Source organism: Protopterus annectens, chromosome 12.part0, assembly GCF_019279795.1.
Source record: "Protopterus annectens isolate FY-2018-M chromosome 12.part0, PAN1.0, whole genome shotgun sequence".
In the NCBI taxonomy this organism is placed as follows: Eukaryota; Metazoa; Chordata; order Ceratodontiformes; family Protopteridae; genus Protopterus; species Protopterus annectens.
The window spans coordinates 672,556,438-672,579,703 of record NC_056746.1 but is presented as its reverse complement, the minus strand read 5'-3'; the positions used below and the strand labels follow the sequence as shown (position 1 = coordinate 672,579,703).

General features: G+C 40.2%; 1 protein-coding gene across 1 annotated transcript in view; it reads right to left on the bottom strand.

Moving 5' to 3' along the window:
• The window catches only part of LOC122816776 (cytochrome P450 2K6-like), a 668,826-nt gene that overhangs the window by 504,297 nt on the left and 141,263 nt on the right, over positions 1–23,266 (bottom strand). Inside the window, exon 2 of the mRNA XM_044089794.1 lies at positions 7,600–7,762. Within this exon, the coding sequence (XP_043945729.1) occupies positions 7,600–7,762 (163 nt within the window). The remainder of the gene's footprint in view (positions 1–7,599; positions 7,763–23,266) is intronic.

Here is a 23,266-nt window from a genome sequence, read left to right as displayed (position 1 = left end):
ACAAACAGTTACTTAACCACCTACTAAACTTCAGTCTCCTACCTAACTGCCAACATGGCTTTCGACCATGCCACAGTACTACCACAGCCTTACTATCCTTCATAGACTCTTTAAACAAAAATCGCAACAATAATACTCCCTCTTCAGCATTCTTTGTTGACCTGTCAAAAGCCTTTGACATGGTTAATCACCAACTCCTCTTACATCATTTAAAATCCCTCTCTCTGGACAATCTTGCATTAAGCTGGTTCACATCCTATCTCGAAAATCGCAAACAGGCAGTTCTCTGGGACAATCATCTCTCTGATCTTCTCCCCACCTCTATAGGAGTCCCTCAGGGCTCCATCTTAAGTCCTCTTCTGTTTTCCATTTTTATAAATGGCCTTCATCTATCCACACCTCTATCTACCTGTATTCAATATGCAGATGACACTACCATCATTTGCTCTGCCTCAACTCAGACTGAACTTCACTCCCTCACACAAAAAACCTTCACCACCATAGAGCAATGGTTCGCTAATCATTGTCTCCTCCTCAACCCCAAGAAAACCAAACTTCTCATCTTTCCACCCACACACCTGTCTCCCTCAATGGATTTCACACTCACATCCAATAATGGCACCCTCATCACTCCAGACCAAACAACCAAACTCTTGGGTATTACTACTGACAACCAACTAAAATTTGACTTTCATATTAACTCAACAATAAAAACAACTAATAGAAAACTAGGTTCTCTCTACAGAATCAAATCTTGCTTAACTCCTGAAGCCAGATCTAACATAGCCAGAACCCGCTTAATCTCTACCCTATCATATGCTTCCCCCATATACACTAATCTTTCTAAGTATAATCTCAATAAACTAGCCACATCATACAACAACATTGCCAGATTTGCTACAGCCTCTCCATATAGGACTCACCATTGCTTGAATCTCACAAAACTAGGTTGGCTGGAACTACCCCACCTAATACAATACTATCAACTTACAATTGCCCACAAAGCCCTTCATCACCTAGAGAACACACCAATGCTCTCCACCCTTATAAAACCCTATACCAATTTGAAGAACCTTCGCTCCTCTAACAAAATACTGATTCAAACTTCTCTATCAAATAACATAGCAGGTGACTCCACATTTTCCAACTCAGTTGGCAAAATTTGGAATCAACTACCACCAGACCTCACATCCCTGACCTCAATTCCACTATTTAAAAACAAACTCAAAATCTTCCTAACCAACCACTGGCTATGCTCTTGCCATAACCCTGGCTAACTTCTTTCTTTTTTCCCTCCTTCCTTTCTTCTGACCTCCCTCTCCTTCTCCTCCTAACTCTAGTATACCACAACTTCCACTTCTTAATTATTCCTATCTCTCTCTCTATTAATAGACATGAATCTAATTTTGCTTCTCACTTATAATGTAGTAATACTGTAACTAAGTAAAATATCTAATCTTATTCACCTGCTAAGTCTCATATTGTACTCTTGTGTCTATACATTCTGGAAGAAATTTAAAGCAAATGTTTTCTTTTTATTGCATAATTCTGTATATTTTTTAAATTGTTAAGTAGTAGTTAGCGGAGCTTTTCTCCTCGGGCCTCCACTGAAAATGGACATGTATCCAGTTGGACTAGCCCGGTTAACAAATGTAAAATAAATAAATAAAATAAAATAAAGTCAAACATGCAGGGACGGAATTAGTGTGAGGATGCATAAGAGTGACGTTTAGGGATTTTTCCAATTTCCCCTCTGTTGTGAGACCTTGGAGTAGGTATATATAAGTAGCAGTGGGTATGGTAGCTCAACCCACTGCAAAAAAAAAAAATGTGTGCTTTAATCTATTTTGGATGATTTGTGAAAACACTGCGATTTTGACAAGGATTTGCATGCAAAATATGTGCCTATTCAGTTATTGAAAATACACTTATATCTATCTCTCTCTCTCTCTCTATATATATATATATATATATATATATATATGTAGATATAAATATAGATATAGATATATTTATATACACACATATAAATATAGACATAGATATAAAATATATAGCTATAGATATAAAGAGAGACTATAGATAGATTTTATTTACATACAGAACAATAAAAACATTGTAAAGGTGCTGGCTGAGCCTCCTTAAAAATCAGGAAAAAGAAGCACGAACTTCAGCAAATTTCATTCGATTCTTCTAAGTAATCAAGCACTTAAAACATTTTACATGACCTGCATTATTTACATATGCCATGCTTTAACACCAAAGTGTGAATAACACACGTCATGTAATCTAGCACTTACAGCATTTTACGTGGCATGCATTATTTACATATGCTTTGGTATTAAAACATATACAAAATGCATGTCATGTAAAATGGGGTTAGATCTGATGTAGCACCCTTAAGGGCAAAAGCGCTCGTCTATTTATTTTATTGCTTATTGCTTTTATTTTTCAATAAGGAAGTAAACAAGCTTCCAGTTGGTCTCTTTCTCTCTCTGTCGCTCTCTCTTCATATATATATGTATATGTGACTGTGTGTGTGTGTGTGTGTGTGTGTGTGTGTGTGTGTGTGTGTGTGTGTGTGTGTGTGTGTGTGTGTGTGTGTGTGTGTGTATCAACATTCCAATGTGGTCTAACCTTGGATTGTGGAAAAAAAATCTATTGCTTTTTCCAGGGGGAGGCTCCTATGTGGTAGGGTGCATTACACATCCCCAGTGCTAAATATATGTATTAACTCTGGCATACTCCCCATCGCCAGGGATTGTTGATCTTGAGCATCTGTTGACCATCTGTTTTGTCGATCAAAGTGTGTAGATAAAACACACACATTATAAGGGATTCTATACAATAGCTGACTACGCATTTCATCAAACAGTTCTGTATGAGACAGTGAACACATGCACATTTGTAAGGGTGAATGCTGTTTTATGTGTAAGTGGTATGTAGTATGGTTTGAGTTATGATTTGTTGTGTTTGGTGTTAAGAGCATTGTAGTTTTATTTTTTACAGTATCAGATTTTTTGGTATTAGCTTTATTTAATGCTGGTACTGAGTGAATGCTGACCTGTGGGACTGCAGTTAGCCCCCCACACCCCCACCAATGTGGGGGGCTGTGCCCCCACACCCCCTAACTATATATACTAACTCCAGGATCGCACTATAGTGGGGATAAGGGCATATACATTTTACTTGCCTTACAGTACTCTGCATTCAGTGAAATGAGACTGGGTGAAATGAGTTTTCAGTGAATTGAGCTTTCAGTGATTTGGTGTGAGTGAACTGAAATTCAGTGAAATGTGTTTTCAGTGAATGAAAGTAGACCAATATATATATATATATATATATATATATATATATATATATATATATATATATATATATACATGTAAGTAAATATAAGTTGTACATCCTGTTGAAATGACAGAATGCTGACACTCAGGAGTCTGACACCATTTGGTCGACAGATGTGCACTATCAACACTCCCTGGGTAGGGGAATATTTCCTTTCCCTGGGGATTGTCAATCTCAAGAGTTAGAATATTTCATTAATACAAACTGTGGGGGTAGCAGCACCTCCTGCAAAAAACAATGTTATTTGTTGCATACAGTATGGTTCTTTATTTGCACAGTAAGCAGTAAAGTGTTAACATTCGGGGACGTTGACCAACTGCGGTTGACGTTTTGCAGGTTGACGTATATACTTCTGGGGTTAAGTGGTACACACACGCACACACACACACACACACACACACACACACACACACACACACACACACATATATATATATATATATATATATATATATATATATATATATATATATATATTATACTGACCATCAGATGCCCAAACACTGACCAACAAAGTACCAAACAAAATAAAGTGCTCTCATCTTTCAGCAAAAGTAACATACGCCTTAACATATATATAGACTCTTACAAGTCCTCAAACAAAAAAAAAAAACAAATGTTTCAAAACTAGACTGATCAAAGATAACTTAAAAAAAATTACAAACATGTTTTTCAAGCCCCCACACCCCCTATGTCTTATATATTCCCACCCTGTTAGTCCAGTACAGAAGGGAAAGAGCAAATTCCCAGTCCCCACTGAAATGCAGTCTTGCACATGAAAAGACTGGCAATTTGGAATAGTTAAACACATCTATATCTGTATCTGTACCTATAGATAGAAAAATATAGATACAGAAGGACAGATCTAGATCTAGATATTAGAGAGGAAGGAAAATGGGACTAGGAATGGTGAGTGCTGCAGTTTATGTGGTGGTCCAAATGTGGCCCTCTTGTCATATATGCAGGAGACCCCCTTCAGTCCCAAAGAACCCTTAGGATTATTGCCAAAAATATGGGAACCTGATGTGGTCTCAACAATGTTATGGGACACAAAGAGGCCCTGGCTTGTCCCAGTGACTGATAGAGTTGCAACAGGTAAACAAAGTCTTGGAAGTTTGGTTAAAATGATGATATCTATAGGGGGATGCAATACAAAATACATGTCCCCCCTTTATCAGTAAGATAGAAATATTGGGACTGTAAAGTGCCTTTGAAGTAATGTCACTTTAGTGGAGCACTTATCTCCAGTTTGTTACCAGAACTGGCAAAAGCACATTATTATGGTAGGGAAATTTTGCAGATTGCCAAATTCCTAGAGAATGGAAGGCTGTAATACGGACAACTGGTCTTGGGACCAAGGCTTTCAGAAAATATTTACATTGACCAATAAGCAGTTGATGTAAATAATAGCATAACGTAAGAGCATAAATGAGACGGTGATTGAAAAACAATGATTAACAATAATACAATAAAATTTATTGACAGTTTGGTGTATATCATCTTTAAATAATAAAGATTGGACCAGCTATTGCACAGGAAGGAGCAAAAGGTGGAGATGTCTCAATTTACATCAAAAACAATCTCTCTTCAAGACTGATCATATAGTATGACGTGCTTGAGCTTTTCTCTGTCCAGATTACTATAGACAGAGTTTTATGCTATATCCTTGCGATCTATGGATCCCCCTGTATGACCTAGGAAGCTGAGAGCTTTTACTTAAATGGACTGGAGACACTCTCTGTACAACCTAACACCCTATTCATTGGTGATTTTAATTATCATATCATAAACTGAGAATCCCATGCAACCAAAATCTTGCAGGCCCAGTGATTCCATGATGGTTAAATACAGACACTCTGGATCAATGAGTCCATATGCTCACCAGGGGCAGTAGCATCCTTAACCTGGTCTTCACAACCATGGGAGAATGTTTCATCCCCAGTGTATTGCCCCCATTAGTCAGGTCAGACCATAAAACTGAGAACACTGCTACCTACATGGAATTCTTCATGGAAACCCTGTGCAATCATGTTAACAGCTGGATAGTGACAGCTGTACCTATCTGGGAAAAAGTACTTGACAAAATCAAAAACAGGCCACTGGTGGAATCACAGCATCAAAAGGATGTACAATAAATGAAAGAAAATAATGACAAAAATTAGGAAGGTTGATACGTAATAAGGTAATAACACCCTCAGAAATCTAAACAAGCAACATAGGGGACTAATCAAGTCTACTAAAGCAAAATCTGAGGAAAATATAGTGTCCCTGACCAAGAACAATGCCAAGGCCTTTATCAGCTATGTCCTCATCCTGAAAGGCAATACACAGCAGTGTGCAGAACTAATTGTAATTGGAGCCACCTATACTGAACCAGCAGCTATAACAAATTTACTTGCTGATGAATTTAACTCTAGTTTTACCTCCACCCCTCCCATACACCAGTTAGGAAATACTCTTAAACATAACTCTCCCAACTAACCTGGGGAACAGGTCCTTGATACACATTCCAAGGCCAGTAACACTGCATCTGTGCATCCCTATAACATCCTATGATGCCTCTTTAACAGTGTGAAACATAACCTATCAGGACCATTAGAACCGCTATATAACCACAGTCTTCAGACAGGCTTCCTGCCAAGTGAATGGAGGACTGCAGCTCTCATCCCTCTGCAAAAGGTTGGGCCATCTATGGATCCAGGTAACTACAGACCCTGTCCAAAATTCAAGATGGTATAATTATTTCATGGGAAGAGAAAGCCATGGAAAATGAAAGTCTATTGGTTAGTAGTAATCTTAGTTAAGTCTGCCTTGTGCATCATATCAATAAGTATGTTTTAAACTAAATCTCACTTACAAATGACTTAAGTACTTTCACATATTATTTTTATTTTATTTTCCTAAAGAAAGTTTGTTTAACTATACAGTGCAAATTCTGTAATGTAGATTAAAGTATTGAGACAAATAACTACATAAAGAATTGACTTTTTGGTAAATGTTGTACCTTATAAATGGAAGACCAGAACAGATAGCATATATTCTATAAGACAGACAATAGGTCCTGTTCAGAATGTATATGTACCAGATCTAAACATGGTGAGATGTTATTTTTATAACTGACAATCAAATTTCATACTACCACTTTACTGACCTTTAGTTGTCCCTCATCATTTCCTGATCCCATGATAGTAGCAGTTTGGTGAATGGGTCTGCAAGCAGCAATTGCATGCCCCCAGTGGTGCTAGGATGATTGTAATACTGCCTGTCTTTGTCTTGGTTCCAGGATCAAAAATCTATTGGAGTGTGCACACCACAGCACACACCCATATTTTTTGCCTATACATTGCAATATGTACATCCCTACACAAATGCACAGCCTGTCAATGCAGCATATGCACTCCTGCACATATACCCTTGTATGCCTTTTCAGTGCAACACTTGTCTTCCTGCACACATCCTCACACAGTGCTTTGATCATTGCAATACATGCACTCCTACACACAACCCCATGCATTGCATGTTCAGTGCAGAATATGTAGCTCTGTTACATCTCCATCCACAGCCCATATGCACCTGCTTGAAACACAATGTGTAGCCTACATAGTACTGTACATATCCATATGCCTGGCATACAGTACAGCACATGCATTTCTGCACAGATCCACTTATATGGATTTTCCAGTGTTGCACATATGCTTTAGCACACAACCTTTCTAATGCAACATCTGCCCACCCGTATGCATCTCCATATACATCCTGCACAATGTAGTACATTCACAGCAGCACAATTCCCCATTTTGTAGATTACCTGTATTTTGCAATACATGTCCTCCTAAATATGTTCATTGCAGGAGGCTAGCATGAAACCAAGCCGAGTTATCCCAACCCCTGCTGGTGCTTTGGTTAGTTGTGCAACATCCCACAATCCCTCTCACCATTCCTTTAATGAGATCTGTCTATTATATGGTCAGTCCATCTGAAAAGGCTAGAGTGTCTGCATCTCTTGTTCATTTCTGGCATTGGTAACTATCAGTTCTGATGGAAAGCATGCCTCTAAACAGCAGGCATGCTCATGACGTCATCCTTCAGCTCTAGACATATCATATAAGGAAGCTTTTTGTAAAACATTTAATAAAGTCATACAGTCATATATCTTAAACCTGAATAGGATAAAGTGGTTATCAGAGATTAAATTAATATGCAGCAATAGACATAAAAAGTAATTCAGCTCTGAAGACAAAAGCTTACCATAGTTGCTGAAAGATTTTTCAAAAATTGGCACATGTCCTCTGTCTCCAAATTCTTCTGCATGGTTTGTTAAAGCATCCTTCACTGTATCATAACCAGTCAGCACAACAAACTTTTTTGTCCCCATGTGAAAAGTATATATTGTACCATATTTCTCTGACAGCTTTCAAAAGAAGAAAAGGGAGTTTTAATTATAGTAAATGGAAGGATTTCCTTTTTAGCATAAATGTATATTTTATTATTTGGAAACATAAGCAACATTAATAAAAATACATATTTATTCCTTCTGTTTGTACCATTTTAAAATTCCACACTGCTTAACTGTAAAACTGGAACACTTTGATATGCAGGTTTGCACACAAATTAAGCCCATCTAAATCTTTCTAAACTACCATATTATATTTCTACTGTAGACTAATCTTTCTACTGGTATGAGTATCAAGGCCTTCTAATTGAAAGACATTTTGCTGATAATATAGTCTCTGATGAAAAACAGATGGGTGATGAAAAACCTTAACAGAGTTTTGCCTCTTCCCTCAGGAAAAGTGACCTAGGAGTTGACTGATCAATGTAGGAGGCACTGGTTTGGTGGGCATGGGGTGTGGAAGTGTTGCTTTCCATAATAATAAGTGTGAAGAAAATAAAAACACTGTCATCTGTGTCAACATGTCTGGCAGGAGATTTGTATATATTCTGAGATTAACTTGTATTGTATGAATGTCTAATTGAGAAAATGAAAATAAGTTTTAAATGTCGAGTATTCCCCTGTTTACACAGAATGCTGAAATAATCTGTCAGTGTTTTGATGCATTGGTAATTCCGCATGTTTGAGAGGGACATACTAAAGTACTGTGGAGAATCAGCTGAACAGTAGGTGATGTCATTAGAATGTTCCTGATTGGTAGGTGAATATTTGAACAGCTGATTGACAGGAAAATAACTTTTTCCAACAGCTGACTGTTATTTTTTTTAAAATAAGATAGTTAAGACTGCAGTTTGTCAAGTGCTGAACAGTTTTATGAAGTACAGTCAGTTACAATGCTGTGCAGTCAGTTGACACCCATGAAAGAGAACTCACCAAAAACTGTAAGCCTGCCTTTTGCCTTGCTGTTAGGTGTAAGATTAGATCAGGGACAGTATTCTTTAGTTAGATTAGGAATGCTTAGCTATTAAGATAGACCCCAGGATTCAATAAAATCCATGTAGGCTCCATGTAGAGTCTACATGGAATGCACCCATGTACACGACCACGGTTCCCCCTTGGTAGAATGCCATCCATATTAATTGTGGTGCTCTGCCAAGGAAGAGCATAGGAACACTGATATTGAATCCGTGTAGGCAGAAGTGATGAGGCTGGTCATATGTTATGTACATGGTGAAGCTCCCTGCAATTCTCCCTGTGTCAGTTGAAATGTGCTGTGAAGTAATAGTTTGTGTTTTAAGTGTCTAATTTTTGTTGAATTATTTTTTTTTTGTAGTTAATGTCTATTTGCTCAGTGCGGCATGGAATGCAGCAATGCCAAACCACACTTACACATAGACAGCAGACACCTGCCAGACATCTATATAGAGAAACTGGATGTAATTAATTATTTATTTCTGCTTTGCTGAGGTAGCCTAGTAGCATATGCAAAGGTACACTAGTTTGTATACTAGCCAAGTAGCTAAATGTTTAGAGTGACAGTCTAAAGCTTCATGGGTTCTTGGTTCAAGTCCCTAGCAGACATACTAATTGTTTAATGTAATCTAAATTTTTGTTTAATTTAAAAACCTAACTTTTACATTTGGAAGAGCTGCGCAGTGCTAAGCACCACTTAAACATGATTAATGGCCACTTTTGTTTGCGCATTGCTAAGCTTTGCTAAAACCTCATTTGTACCACTTTTCACAATGCTCAGCTCCGGTCAGCTGGTTTGTGAGATACTAAGCATGGCGGCACTTTTTTGAATGTTGCTTTATGACATGTAAGGGTGGGAAAACATCCTATATTAAGGGCAATAGGTGGGAATACTGCAGAATTCATTGGAGTCCATCTAACGGACAGTATGTCAGGCAATGCTGCAGATGATGTACACTTTCAGGTGCAGAGATGGGGTGTGCAGGGGTCCAGGGTTTTTATTGGGCTCCTGATATGCAGTTATTAACCTAGGCTGCTGCAGGGCAGTTACAAGTTGACCAGGGATCTTACCAGTGCTACTAGTGAGCAGTGTCATCAACACTATGAAGACCTGAAGAGTAGAAAGAGGGGAACTTTGGACACCTGTGTCCAAGAGGCAAGGGATGGGCATGCCCCAGACATATGTAAGTATTTCTTCCAGTATTTTACTAAAATGTAAGTTGAATCTGTGCAAAACTGATATGCATAATGGTGTGCTTCTCTCCCAACAGCTTCAGATGAGAGGGCTCGCAATGTCCAGTCCCATGCTAGGCGCCTGGCCAGGTTTCTCAGTGAGTGTGGTAACTTTGGATTTATTATACTGGCTGTAGTGCAATAAACAATAAAGAATAAAAAAACTCTACTGCAATAAAGAATAAACAATAGAAACTGTAGTGCAATAAATGGACAATTAGAAGTGCAGTGCAATAACTGAACAATAACAACTATATAATAAACACTAAAGAATACCAATAATAATAAGCAGAAAGGTGAACAGCAGGACTGTGGTGTTATAACATAATTGCACTAGAGCTCTATGCATTATATGTGTATGGTAAGGTTGCTGCAGTCAAGTGTAAAACTGTAATAACTGTAGAATGCAAAAGTAATGGCCTGAATAATGTATCACTCAACTCATAGTACCGTTCATGGCTGTCTACAGGCTATTTTCAGTCACATAATGCTCTCTTTTACTCCCACTCCAGGAACAAAAGGTATATTTGTATGGTAGCCCATTTTATGGGCAGATATTATTTGTAGACTTCACAAATAATAAACAGCACTACCAATAAAGTGGTAAGCAACACTGTGTTTTCCTAAGTAAATCTGGATTAATATTTGCATTAGGGCTGTATTCATTGCATGTCTGTTTTAAGTTGCTTCAGTCAATTATTACATTAATTGCAGATGTCTCCTGTAGTCACAGCTTTTGGGTTCTATCCCCATACCTGAGAACTAAGACATGATGGCAGTCTAGTTTACTTAATGTACACAAACATATCTGCAGTTGTGTCAAACTGTAATAGCTGTGGAATGCAAAGCTAATGGCCTGAATAATATATTGCCCAACTCATAATATGGTTCAAGGCTGTCTCCAGGCCACTTTCAGTCACATAACTCTCTTTTAATCCCACTCCAGGAACAAAAGGCATATTGGTGAGGTAGCCCACTTTATGGGCAGATATTGTGTGTAGATTTCACAGATAATAAATAGCAGTACCAATAAAGTCTTAAGCAGCATTGTGTTTTCCTAAATAAATCTGTCTTAATATTTGCATTAGGCTGTATTCATGGCATGTCTGTTTTAAGTTGCTTCAGTCAATTGTTACATTAATTGCAGATGTCTCCTGCAGTCACAGCTTTTGGGTTCTACCCCCATACCTGAGAACTAAGACATGTTGGCTGTCTAGTTTACTTAATGTACACAAACATATTTCCCAACTATCACTTTTTTTGTAATATAATTACAACTGCCTAATCTGTCTAGTCCATGATTACCACATCAATGATTACCTGGAATGCTATATATTTTCAAATCCATTTGCATAACACCTTGGTAGTTATGTAAGTCCACATTATGTGAAACTATTCTATCTAGTAGTGTACATGCATTTGTTACTGCTTGGCCCATACTGTCCCATGCTAACAGCTAGAGAGGTATGTATGTGCTACATCAGCTATAGAAGAATTATAGTCACTGCACTCATAACTGACACCACACACCCAAAGAAGTATTTAGTACCCTATGTAGTAATATTACCTAAGAGGTAACTAATGGTATGTTTTTCTCTCTCTCCATCACTTATCTTCTTTAATTTTTTATTGTTATTTATTATGATTTAATATTAACATAGTTTGTAATACTAACTGTTTTATTGGCCTTATGGTTTAATTCATATTGGTTTGCTGTTAACATATTTGCTGTTATGTTACTTAATGTTGTGTTACACATAATATACCTTAATATGTATTTGGATTAATAAATATTATGTTCCAGTCTATTAATACTAACATTGGTTATTACTAACCTTAAATAATTGTTATAACTACTTTACTACAGGTCGTGAAGGTTGGCCAGTTCTTGTGATCTGCATGTCTTTCCTACTCCAGCCATTGCAGCAAGTCCCAGCACATCTGTAACCCAGCCTGGTGGTGCCCCTCTGCTGCTCCTGCACTATCTGCAGTGTCAGGTAGTACCACCCCACAGGACAGGGATGGGCTCCCCCTCTTGAAGTGGTGGTGGAGGGGAGTTGTCACTTGTGATGAACTGCTAGGTTTGGTGCGCAGGATCATCTACCATGGGTTTGGATGGTGCCTGCATCAGATGGAGAGCATGTTGGCCACCCTGGTGGGGCAGGCTCACCCTGAAGCCCAGCCTCCACCATTGCCACCCTCGAGACAGTAATGGACCAGTGCTGACAGTCCCATGGGTGGGAATGTCAGTCATGCTGCTACCTTGTGGAGGCATATTGGACTGAGATTCCACAACACCCTCCCCATCCAAGGTGTTTACCCCCCCTTGTGTCACATGCTACCCCTGTCTACTGTCTTGTCTATCTTATCTGTCTGCAAAAGCTTCCTCACCTACCCAACGTACCTTCCCTACATGTACCTATGTCCTATCCCCAACATTCCACTCTCACCTTAACAAAAAAAAAAAAATGGGCACATGTCCCAAAAAAAATATCGTCCCATACATAGCTCTCCATTTCACACACTTGTCCACTGGACACACACAATTTGACCCAATTGGCTTAACAATCCAATTATGTTGTCCTCAACCCTCTCTCTGGGGGTTAGAGTCCAAAGTCATCTACAAATTCTGTCAAAGTGCACAGTTGTTACTGCACAAGAAATGGATAGCTATGGTTCTTTCCGACACCTTTCCTGCACATATCTACCTGCCTTTCACTATGTTTTCCCCCTGCTTGCACCCCATTCACCACTTTCCTATCTCTCTATTTTTCTTTTCTTTATATATATTTAGCAGGACATTACACAGCACACCTCGTCACCTGGCTTCACTAAGCTCAGCTAAATGGAGCTATATTGATATATGTGTTTTAAAAACTAAACAAGTACAAAATAAACATATGTCCCCTATTTTGAACCCAAGACCATCTCACCTGTAGACTACTGCATTAACCTGCCATGCCACACAGCTGTTAATTAAAACAGGTGGTTTAAACAAAACATAGTAATTGCTTATACTCATTAAGCATGTTTCAGTGGAGCTGCACATTGTGCTGGATTGTGCAAACTTGCTTAAAGATAGATGGAAAAATTGGACGTGCACCTTGGAATATGGTGCAAGAGTACACCACTAGAAAGCCAAACACAAAAGAATGGATGTAAGTGAAGTCTCTGATAGCAGGTAAATGTCCCCTTTTATCAGAAACATTTACAAGTGCACCTGTTAAAGCATTATTGGCAAAATACATGCAAAACAGAGACCTTGGTGCAGAAATACATCCATATAAAGCCATGCACATAATGATGGCTATAAAAAAGTAAGCGAGTACTTATATCTTGCAAATACACCTGCTGTAACAATGACTCGGTAGCTCAGTCTGTTAACTCATTCACTCCAATGGAGCTCAGGAAGTTTGCACTGTAACTTCCAATGAGTGGAGTCGAAGCCTTTTGACAGAAACAAATTATGTGTTCACATTTCAAATAAATGTTCATATATCTGGAACCATAGGGGTTATGAAAGAAGAATAAATGGCAAACTCTTCAGCACAAACTGTTTTCATAATATTTCTAGGTCTTAAACTGAATTTTATAAGTCACAGTAAACACAGTAAGTATTGTTTGTGATACTTTGCAAACAGCTTTCTGTATCTCAGCAATCACTCAAGGTACACACATACTATTAGCATCATTTTATTCATCTACCTGGGAGCTTTCATATGAGGCTATGGAGTTCAGTCTGTGTTCCTTGGTTGTTGAGATATTTAGAAAAATGTGAAAATTATATCTATATAAACTAATGTCATAAAAACAGCAGTTAATATCTCTTTGGCTGCACTAGACAGAGGTCAAATATTAATGCAGTTGAGTTTGCCATTGTGTAACCGTTAAGATGAATTTTTTAAAACCTTGTACATAGCATGGTTTTGGAATTATTGATGCAAATATGAACAAACAATATTTGACGCCTCAAGGCATCAGTAGGTGCTAACTGCAAATGCACCTGGAGGTGTCACTCAGATGTAATGCTTAGCAAACAGTATGTTTTGCCACACACAGTAGTGGTTTGAAATCCAGTGGAGTGTAGGATTTAAATAACATTATTGTAAAGCCAACAATTAATGATTGAGTCATGCAGTCTTTATCTAGACAGTGCATTACAAATTAAATGTCTGCTTGTTACTGATGGAAGTCACAGGCCTGCTGATAGGAACACACTTCATAGGATCATAGGATCATAGGAGGATACTAGGCTATTGGCCTTGAGGCCCTTATCAGCCTAGCCAAGAGTTTAGCCCATGTTAAGAGTTTAGCCCATGTTTAGAGAAGTCAGCACCCAAATCCCCTGTCCAGCAGGGACGTGGGTGGAATCCCAGGGGTGTGTTTTGTTTCCCATCCAGTTATGCAGGTTTCACTTAAAAAGGGATAATGAGGTACTCTGCTTGATGTGGAGAGGGAGTCTATTTCACAGATGGGGAGTCTATGGGACCAAAATCTGTCTCGTCAACAAGTTTTATTGATATCACAGACCAGGTTGAGGCCGTGCGTATGGGTTGCTCAAGAGCAGCTTTTCTTGTAGATATGCAGCAGTCCCATCAAGGCGGGGTCTGAGATTGCTTTGTATGCCAGACAGAGGTCATCTCTGAGGAGTCTGTATGAAACTGAGTAGAGGGATAGGGCTTTTAACTTATCTGTGTAGGGTAGATATTTGAGGCCCTGGATTCGCCTGGTGAGGAACCTCTCTCGTGTCTCCAGCTGCTGCATGTGCTTTGCAGTGTACATGCCGAAAGGGGCATTGTAATCAATAATTGACCTTATAAGGGAAGAATACAGGGATGTTATGACCTCTTTGTCCCTGTATGAGATACCCTTACTTATGAGGTGGGCCATGTAGAAAGCCTTCCATAAAATGGAAGCAACATTGCGGTCAAAACTCAGGTTGCGATCAACCTGGGTGCCCAAATCCCTCACTACTGATTGTGTACTTAGGACATTGTTATTAATGTGATAATATGTGGGGACATTGCTCTCCCCAAAGGGGATGATGACACATTTTTTGGCATTCATCTTGAGGCCATGTTTATGGCACCAGTCATTTGTTTGGGTGAGGCCCTCTTGGAGGACATCCACCTCACTTGGGGAATTGATGACTGCGTCCAGCTTGCAGTCATCTGCAAACTTGGTTAGCCATAGCCCACTGGTTTTGGCCTGCATCTCAGAGAAGTATATCCCAAATAACAGAGGCCCCAAGACTGATCCCTGGGGTTCGCCGCTCATTAAGGGTCTACTGCTTGAGGTGACTTCCTCTATTTAGATTAGGTGGGCTCTATCAGTGAACCAGTCTGCTACCCATCTGGTAACATATGGCTTGATGCCTAGCTGAGAGAGTTTATCTACTTTTCCTGAGTGGGGAATTGTATCGAAGGCTTAGGCCTGGTCAAGGTAGGTGGTGTGCACCATCTTCCCTTTGTCCATGGCTTTGGTGACTGTCTCAAAGAAGTCAACCAGATTAAACAGACATGACCTCCCCTTGACAAAGCCAAAGTGTGTGGGGTCAAGTATTTGGAGGTTGCCAATGTCCCTGTTAATGAGGTCCATGATAATCTGTTCCACGGCCTTGCAGATCAGGCTAGTTAGGATGATGGGTCTATAATTTCCTGGATCGAAGACACTCCACCTTTGTGTAAAGGGATGACAGTGGCTGTCCTCCACTTGACTGGGATAAAGCCAGTACTCAGGCTTTGGTTGAATAGGGTGCCTAATGGTGCTGCAAGTTCATGCCTGAGTTCATGTAGGATGCAGCCTAGGATGTTATCGGGTCCCATGGAGGCTGTCTTATTTGCCTTTCAGAGGGCAGTGATGACCTGTTCCCTAGAGATAAATGGGTGGGGGACAGGTACTGGGAATGTCCTGATTTACTGATGGGGACAGAGGGGAGAAGTTTTCGCTGAATCTGTTAGCCAGTAGATTAGCTATATCTATAGCATTTGTGTATGTGGTGTCCTTTACCACCAGTTCTGAACAGATCTTGGTGCTTCCTTTGAGATTGCAGACATATGTGAAGAAGGCCTTATGATTGTCTCTAGTAGATGTGGCCAATTTGGACTCAAAGTTGGCTTTAGATTATTTCACTAGTGCTCTTATTTACTTGTTCAGGCTAAGGCAAGATTGCTTCCAGTTGGGCACCTGCTCCTTCTTGGTCCTGGACAGCAATTGTTTTCTTTTGTTATAGAGTTTATTTATTGCAGATGTCCACCAGACAGGTTTATTCTTCCTTGCAGAGGATGATTTGTCTTATCAGGTAGTCCTGATTCCATGCATCTATACAAATGCTTGTATAGTACTTTATTGTAGATTTGGACATTGGTACCAGTTCCTATAGTGGGGGAGGGGGCTGTGAAGCTATTTATACCATCCCTCAGGAGGTTGTAATCAGTTTGGAGAAGTTTTTTGTTTGACCCTAGCTGGGGGGGGGGATCAGGGGAGATGGTGACTTTGAAAGTGACCGGTTTATGGTTGGATCTTACCAGGGAGGATGATACCGAAGGGGTGCTGAAATGGATACTCATGCTGGTTAATACCAGGTCCACCTCTTGTGGGAGTATCGACTAACTGTTCCAAGGCATTTGCATTGATAAAATTGAGGAATCTCTGGGCATTTGTGTTCTGGCATGAGTAGTTTTTTCAATCTATTCCTATAGCAAAATTATAAGTGCATAAAGTGTCATATCATGCAATAATACGCATTCACAGAGAATTTTAACTCAGGTAATACAAATGAGACCTGTGACTATAAGAGTGCAGTACACAATCCTTTTAAACTCACACTGCAGATTAGCACAGCTGCACAACTAACATACACATATGAAGCCCTGCTTGTAACAAGGATTACCAGCATTCATGTTCCAAATGAGTAACAGACTGTAACACGTGGTCTGACAGTTCTCCAAATGGTGGATATTTATAATGTGTTTTATATATATATATATATATATATATATATATATATATATATATATGTATTTCCTCAAGGACACAACAAACATGCAGCCTAGTACTCTGTTAATGATACTGTTGCCTAACATAATTATTTTAAACGTATGCCTTAAATGGAGTGGACTGGCTACCGTCACTCTGGCTCTGCCTCTACTACAGAGCTGACAGAGCTGCCACAGTTATTCCTACAACTTGTTGTCCTCCAAAGTGTCCACACTCTCTCTGCCTAGACCTATTACCTGCAGCAGCAGCAGCTGCAGCCTGTAGTACACACATCTCTGTGTAACATTAGCTGCTACAGACCTACCCTCTGTGATGACATAGTCTCCTCACCCCAGTAATGACCAGCACAACATATCAGAAAGAACTTGTAATCTATGCACATGGAGGCCTTATATCTTGTACAGTGGTTGCATGTCATTGACTGATGATAGAGCAAATCAGCTGTGTTGGCTGCACTTATCATTTCAGAACCAGACTGGTTAAGATGCAATCACCTGCTAATGAGAACCATGTTAAAAGGCAAACATGCTGGCTATGGAGAACCATTCTGTATAAGACTTTCTGCACACAGAACGCAAGTTTGCAAAAACTTAAATATCACCACATATCAACAAATGAGTTTTGCACTCCAGCAGGTATGCAACCTTTTTGTTTACAACAGGATGCAGATGTATGAATATACTTACAGGGAATAGGGATTACAGCATTAAGCCTTTCTTAGAACTGTGATAATGACATGTCATTGATCTCTAGAATTTTTACATCTACAGAAGACGTACAATACATCAAGGGTGGAATGTTTTTTGTCAATGTGGCACATTGGTCTCATGGGACTGTCCCTTTACAGCGGTTGTAATACCACACTGTTATTGTGTGGCACTGTTGTTTTGATGTATTATCAGGGGGATAGCCCCTAAGGGACAGAGTACAAAAGACTCTAGTGTTGGGTGTATGATCATACAGCAGTATCTGTCATGGCACACACAGGAATAGCTGACTATCACTAGTATCTTCATTGTACCCACACACTTATGTTTGCACACTGTGGAATATGACATGTGTGATTAAGCAGTGGATACTGCCAGCCATTCTGTCCTTACTGTATCTCTACATAGTGTACTTCCATGTATGTGATCCTGACATGTGTTCCTATTCTATTGTCTTGCAGGAATCATGTACCCAAGATGCCATGCACCTTTCACAGATGCAGAGAATGATATTATAGTTGAAGGCCTCCAGGAACACCATAAACTCCTACTGTCCAGAGGAGGCAAAACAGGTAACCGTGGGCAGCATTGTGGGCTGACCCTGTCTGTGATGTGAATGTCACAAGTTATCAGAGCAGGACATATGAGCAGGTTAGACACCATACAATGGACATGACCAATGCTGCATGCAGAAGAGCAGTCTATGTAGCCAGGGATTGTTGTGTCACAGGTTAAGGGTCTGCAACAGAACAACCACTGTCAGCCACTGAAGAATTCCTGGTGAACCTAGGCACACATGACAGCTCCCAGGCATCCATCACACCATACATCATGGATGTGGGTGCCACAGTTTCCATGGCAGAGGAGCTTGCAAGTAAGCTTAGTTTCATCACCATTGCAATACTATAGCATTCAGTGTGTCAGGGTGTACATACTCTTACGTGAGTGTCAGGTCTGTGTTCTTTGGGAGGGAAGAGTATAACTGCAGTTTGACTCTCATCCTCAGATGACTGATATAACAATGAACACAGTAACTACTGTAAATGTGAGATATATGGATGTATTGCCTTGTTGTGAAGCAACATGCGGTGGTACTGACATTACCTTTCTCTCAACTTTTCACAGGTCCATCAGGTATTGGATAAGGCCGTGGTCCTGCTCCTGGTAAGCACAACACTGTTTTGTGGTAGATGTAGGTTTACAGCAATGTAATTCCTAAAGTGTCATCCCAGGCCTGCTGCATGGAGTGGTGTACTGTCGGCATGATTGACAACTGAACAGATATTTTCTGACTGTACACATGTTAGAGTCATATGTATGCCTTGTAGGTGTCACTGCACTGATATATGTGACAGTATTGTCAGGACATTTCTGATTACCATATGTGTCAACTGTGCAGAGTCTTCACAAATGTCAATAATGTACCTCATTGTGGTCGTTAAGATGTGGGGCTGCATTCAGTGTTGCACAACCTAAATAGAAAGGTCTGTGATGTAAGAGCCAGACTGTCATTGCCATACTGAATGTGGCACTCATCATCATTGTGTACAGTGGCACCCTTGCTATGTCACTACACAGGCATATATTACAACTGTAGCAGCAACACAGGTTTCATGGTACAGCAATACGCATTGCAGATAACATGTCCTATGGAGTCCATGTCAAGACCGCACATGTGTAGTCTATCTCATAAATTATTTTGTGAAACACTATGATTTCCCGGAGACACTACAGGTGCCATTCAGTACTGGAAGGGCACAAAATCAAGCAACAGCCAGCTACAGGATCATTTCCATGAATACAGCCACCCATTGTGCGTATTTGTGTGTACGTGTGTCTATGAAGATATATCATTACACCATGGTATTGAATGGCATTAAGTTGCTACCCACTGTGTTGCTTAGTGATGCAACAGCTCACTTGCCCAAAGGTTAGTCTACGTCCTTAACTGCAATACCCTGGAGCAGTGTCATGACATCCTCCCAAGGAGGACCAACATATTGCATCATATGTTTACCAATATGGATGACCACTGCAACCCCCAAATATGAGGTCCTCCCTGGTGGGATGTGACCACAGATTAGTGTCATTAAAACTACCAGCACTAACTCTCCCTTGCAGACAATACAGACACATATTTCAACAAAGCCATTTATTACCTCCAGTGGGATAGTTTACATAGCATGACTGCACCTTCCCCTCTGATGGGACCAGCAAGTATGCAGACCTCTGCACCCATGTATTATGCCAGCAGCATTACAACTGCATGAATTTGGCTGTACCTGACAGGAAGAGTACAAGGCTCCTCATGACACAGCAAACCTGCCTGGTGGACAACTGCTATTATCAGGCTGTACAATAAGAGGTGGACATTGCTGTGTGTAAGTTACAAAATTAGCCACCCACACAAAGCAGAACCACAAAGCACAGTGTAGTTACATGTGTAACTTCAAAGGACAGGCCCAGATTGTCAGTAAACTCATACATAATGATGCCACATAGAATGGATCTGTACTCTTAGCTAACCTGTAGTCCCACATGGTCTGCATCAACTTCACTCCCCTATCCCTACCACATGTAGCACATGACATTTCGACAACCTCACCATTAACATCCATATCTACAGAGCAGGTCATAAATGGCCACTCTATGGAGGATACACACCATCTTTTGGACATGCTAGCATTCCAGTCTGCATTTTACATGGGATCTGTCATGGATTACTGACACCATTAGGAACAACTTGCAATCATACTGAAACCACTGCCTGCACCCCAGCTGACTGGACAACCAGTCATTATTGCTGATGTAATTGCTGTGTAAAGAGCTTTTATTTATATGTAGCTAAAGCTGTTTGTAGGAAAAGTAATGTCCTCTTGTCCTACTATATGAGGTTGGGGTTTCAACAGGTTTATACTAGTGCCAGCAGTGTATAGACCTGTACATTTATTGCAACATAGTACTGTAGAGCATAATAGTGTAGGTATTAATGCACTGATTTTTCTTCTGTTATCACAGGTGACCAGGGTGATTGGTCTCTGTTCCCTACACAACCTAATGTCACTGTCTTTTCAGACACTGATGATGATGATGGCCACAGTGAGGCACAGGTTGGGGTTTCAGAGGCTGAATTTGTCCCAGAGGTTGACATCATTCCTCTGCACTCATTGTCACTACAAACAGTCAGTATACCTACACATACCCATTCCCCAGAGGCCACAGATATTGGACAGTCAGAGGGTGGAGACACTGAACAAGAAAGTGTGGTGGACATTTCTGAGGCAGTCAACAAGGACCTGGCTGAGGGGACATCAAGGCATACAACCCCCTGGAGTGAGCCAAGCCATCTGACTATATCCCCCAGTCAGGCATCATTTACAAAGCACCCACTTAGGCATCAATGGTGCTATCATTGTAGGGGTCACGTAGTGGCTCATTGATGACACACATACTCAATATAGTGACATCCACCTCCAATAGCTGATCTGTAAGCAGCAGTGTTCAATGGGCTCAGTCCTGGGTCCTGTACTGCCTGAAATCCATTTAACCATGATACAAGCAAATACTGTCTGTGGTTAACAATGTTGACTGATGCCCACAAACTATGTGCACTCCTGGAGTCTGTGAGTTATGTCAATATCCTACAAGAGGGGATTTGATGAACAAATACCTGTTGAAATAGTAATGGCCATAAACTACATGCTAATATATATTTAGTGTCATTTCCATCACTAACACCTATGTACCTGGTAAGTAGCGCAACAGTCACAACATGTAATGTACATACTTAGTGGTGAAAGAATTGGGCACAAAGACCTGGCCACACAGGTTTACACCTAACGTGCCTGAGATCACCATGTCTCCCCAGTGGTATGATGGGAATCATATGTCATAGATGAGGGCATAAGCACCCATAATTGTCATATTCATAACCTACATGAAAACTTCACTCAGCATGCCAATATCTGAGTGCAATGGCCATTTGGTAATGGACCTCTCAAAGCAGTACTGGAACTTGTACACAACAGTGTGGTTTCTCACAAGGGAACTTCATGACTTCAGCATGTGTTCAATGGGGATCATCTGAAATGAGTGTCATTGGGACTTGTGGCATATAGACTACTAAGAGGTGATCTCAGCCTTGCATATGGGGCAATGTGTGACCCCGCTTGATTGTAAATGCTGTATATCTTTAGGTGACATAGTACATAGATTAATCACTCTAAGGACATTAACCTAGCATGTGACATTTCTAATACATGCTGGTGGGAGAGAGTTGTCTAACAGACTTTAACCCACCTTTGAAACAGAGCCCTGGCAAATGGCAAGCAGAGCACCTCAGTGCACCTCAGCACATACCATCTGTATGATTGGCTGGGTGACCATCATTTCACCACAGGGCTTCTGCCTGTGTCCCTCTTGTACTGGGGCAATATGTGCTGATCATGTAAATAAGGGTATACAGTTGTTTATGATAGTGATGGCTGTACAGTGAAGTTCATATGTCTTATGGTTCCATAAGCTAATGTAAATTGCTCTAACAGCTACACACACAAAAATGGATACTTTGAGGATAGCACCATTTCCAATTGCTGCTTACAAGTCATGGCACAGCACACATCTAATGCAGATTAGCTGTATGTAGATTTGAACACTTACCTATGTAATGGTACACACTGCAGGTCACAGTATGTAATGCATACAACACATCTCATGTCTGATCATATTATCAGTTTGGGAAATATTATGCTTGATGACATCAACAGGCCTAGTTGTCATCAGGCATTTGGAGGGCCACATTACCTGCTACAAATAAAATTCTACAAAACCCAACCTCTTTCTAAGTTATTGAGGTGATCATATTTATGCCATAGGGACATAGACAAGCAAACAAAGTGGCCTGCAATGAGATTAGAACCCTTACCTGTCTAGTATTGCACACTGTAGATCACAATACTTATCAGATGTGTCATGGCTTAAGTTGGGTACTACAGTGGCAGCTGGTAGTCTTAAGGTAGATGACATCATCAGGCCTTGTAGAAGGGGTAGTTTGGAAGCAAGCAGCAGCTTACAGGATCAAAAAGTGCATAAACATTGCAGTTTGATATCCAATGTGGGTTTCTCAGTTGTTTGGCAAGAGCATACACACACAAAGTGGTCTGCAGTGAGATTAGAACCTCTACCTATCTAGTCTTGCACACTATAGATCACAGTAATTATTGCTCCATGGCTGATGTCTGTTTTATATGTGATTGCAGGCAAACTACTTGTGGATTACACAAATTAGGCTTGTGTTGAACAGCATCTGTGGCCTGCAGAGTGATATTGCTTCATGCTGTTATCTGCATGTAGTATCTTAGCAGTGAGATAACTGTTATTATCCTAGCTAAGTGTCAACAGTTAGCAGTATGGCCATATGTGGCTATTTGGATGGGCAAGCCTGTGGGCAGGAACAATGTGCCCTGTCTATGTGTGCATAGACAACATTATACATTACAGAACCTGCTCACCTGTTACTGTCTATGTGGTGACATCCAGCAGACACAGGGGTCTGTAGGTAAGTGCTTTATGTACTGTTGAGCCCTTACTTTGTATCCTTTGAGCAGCATTT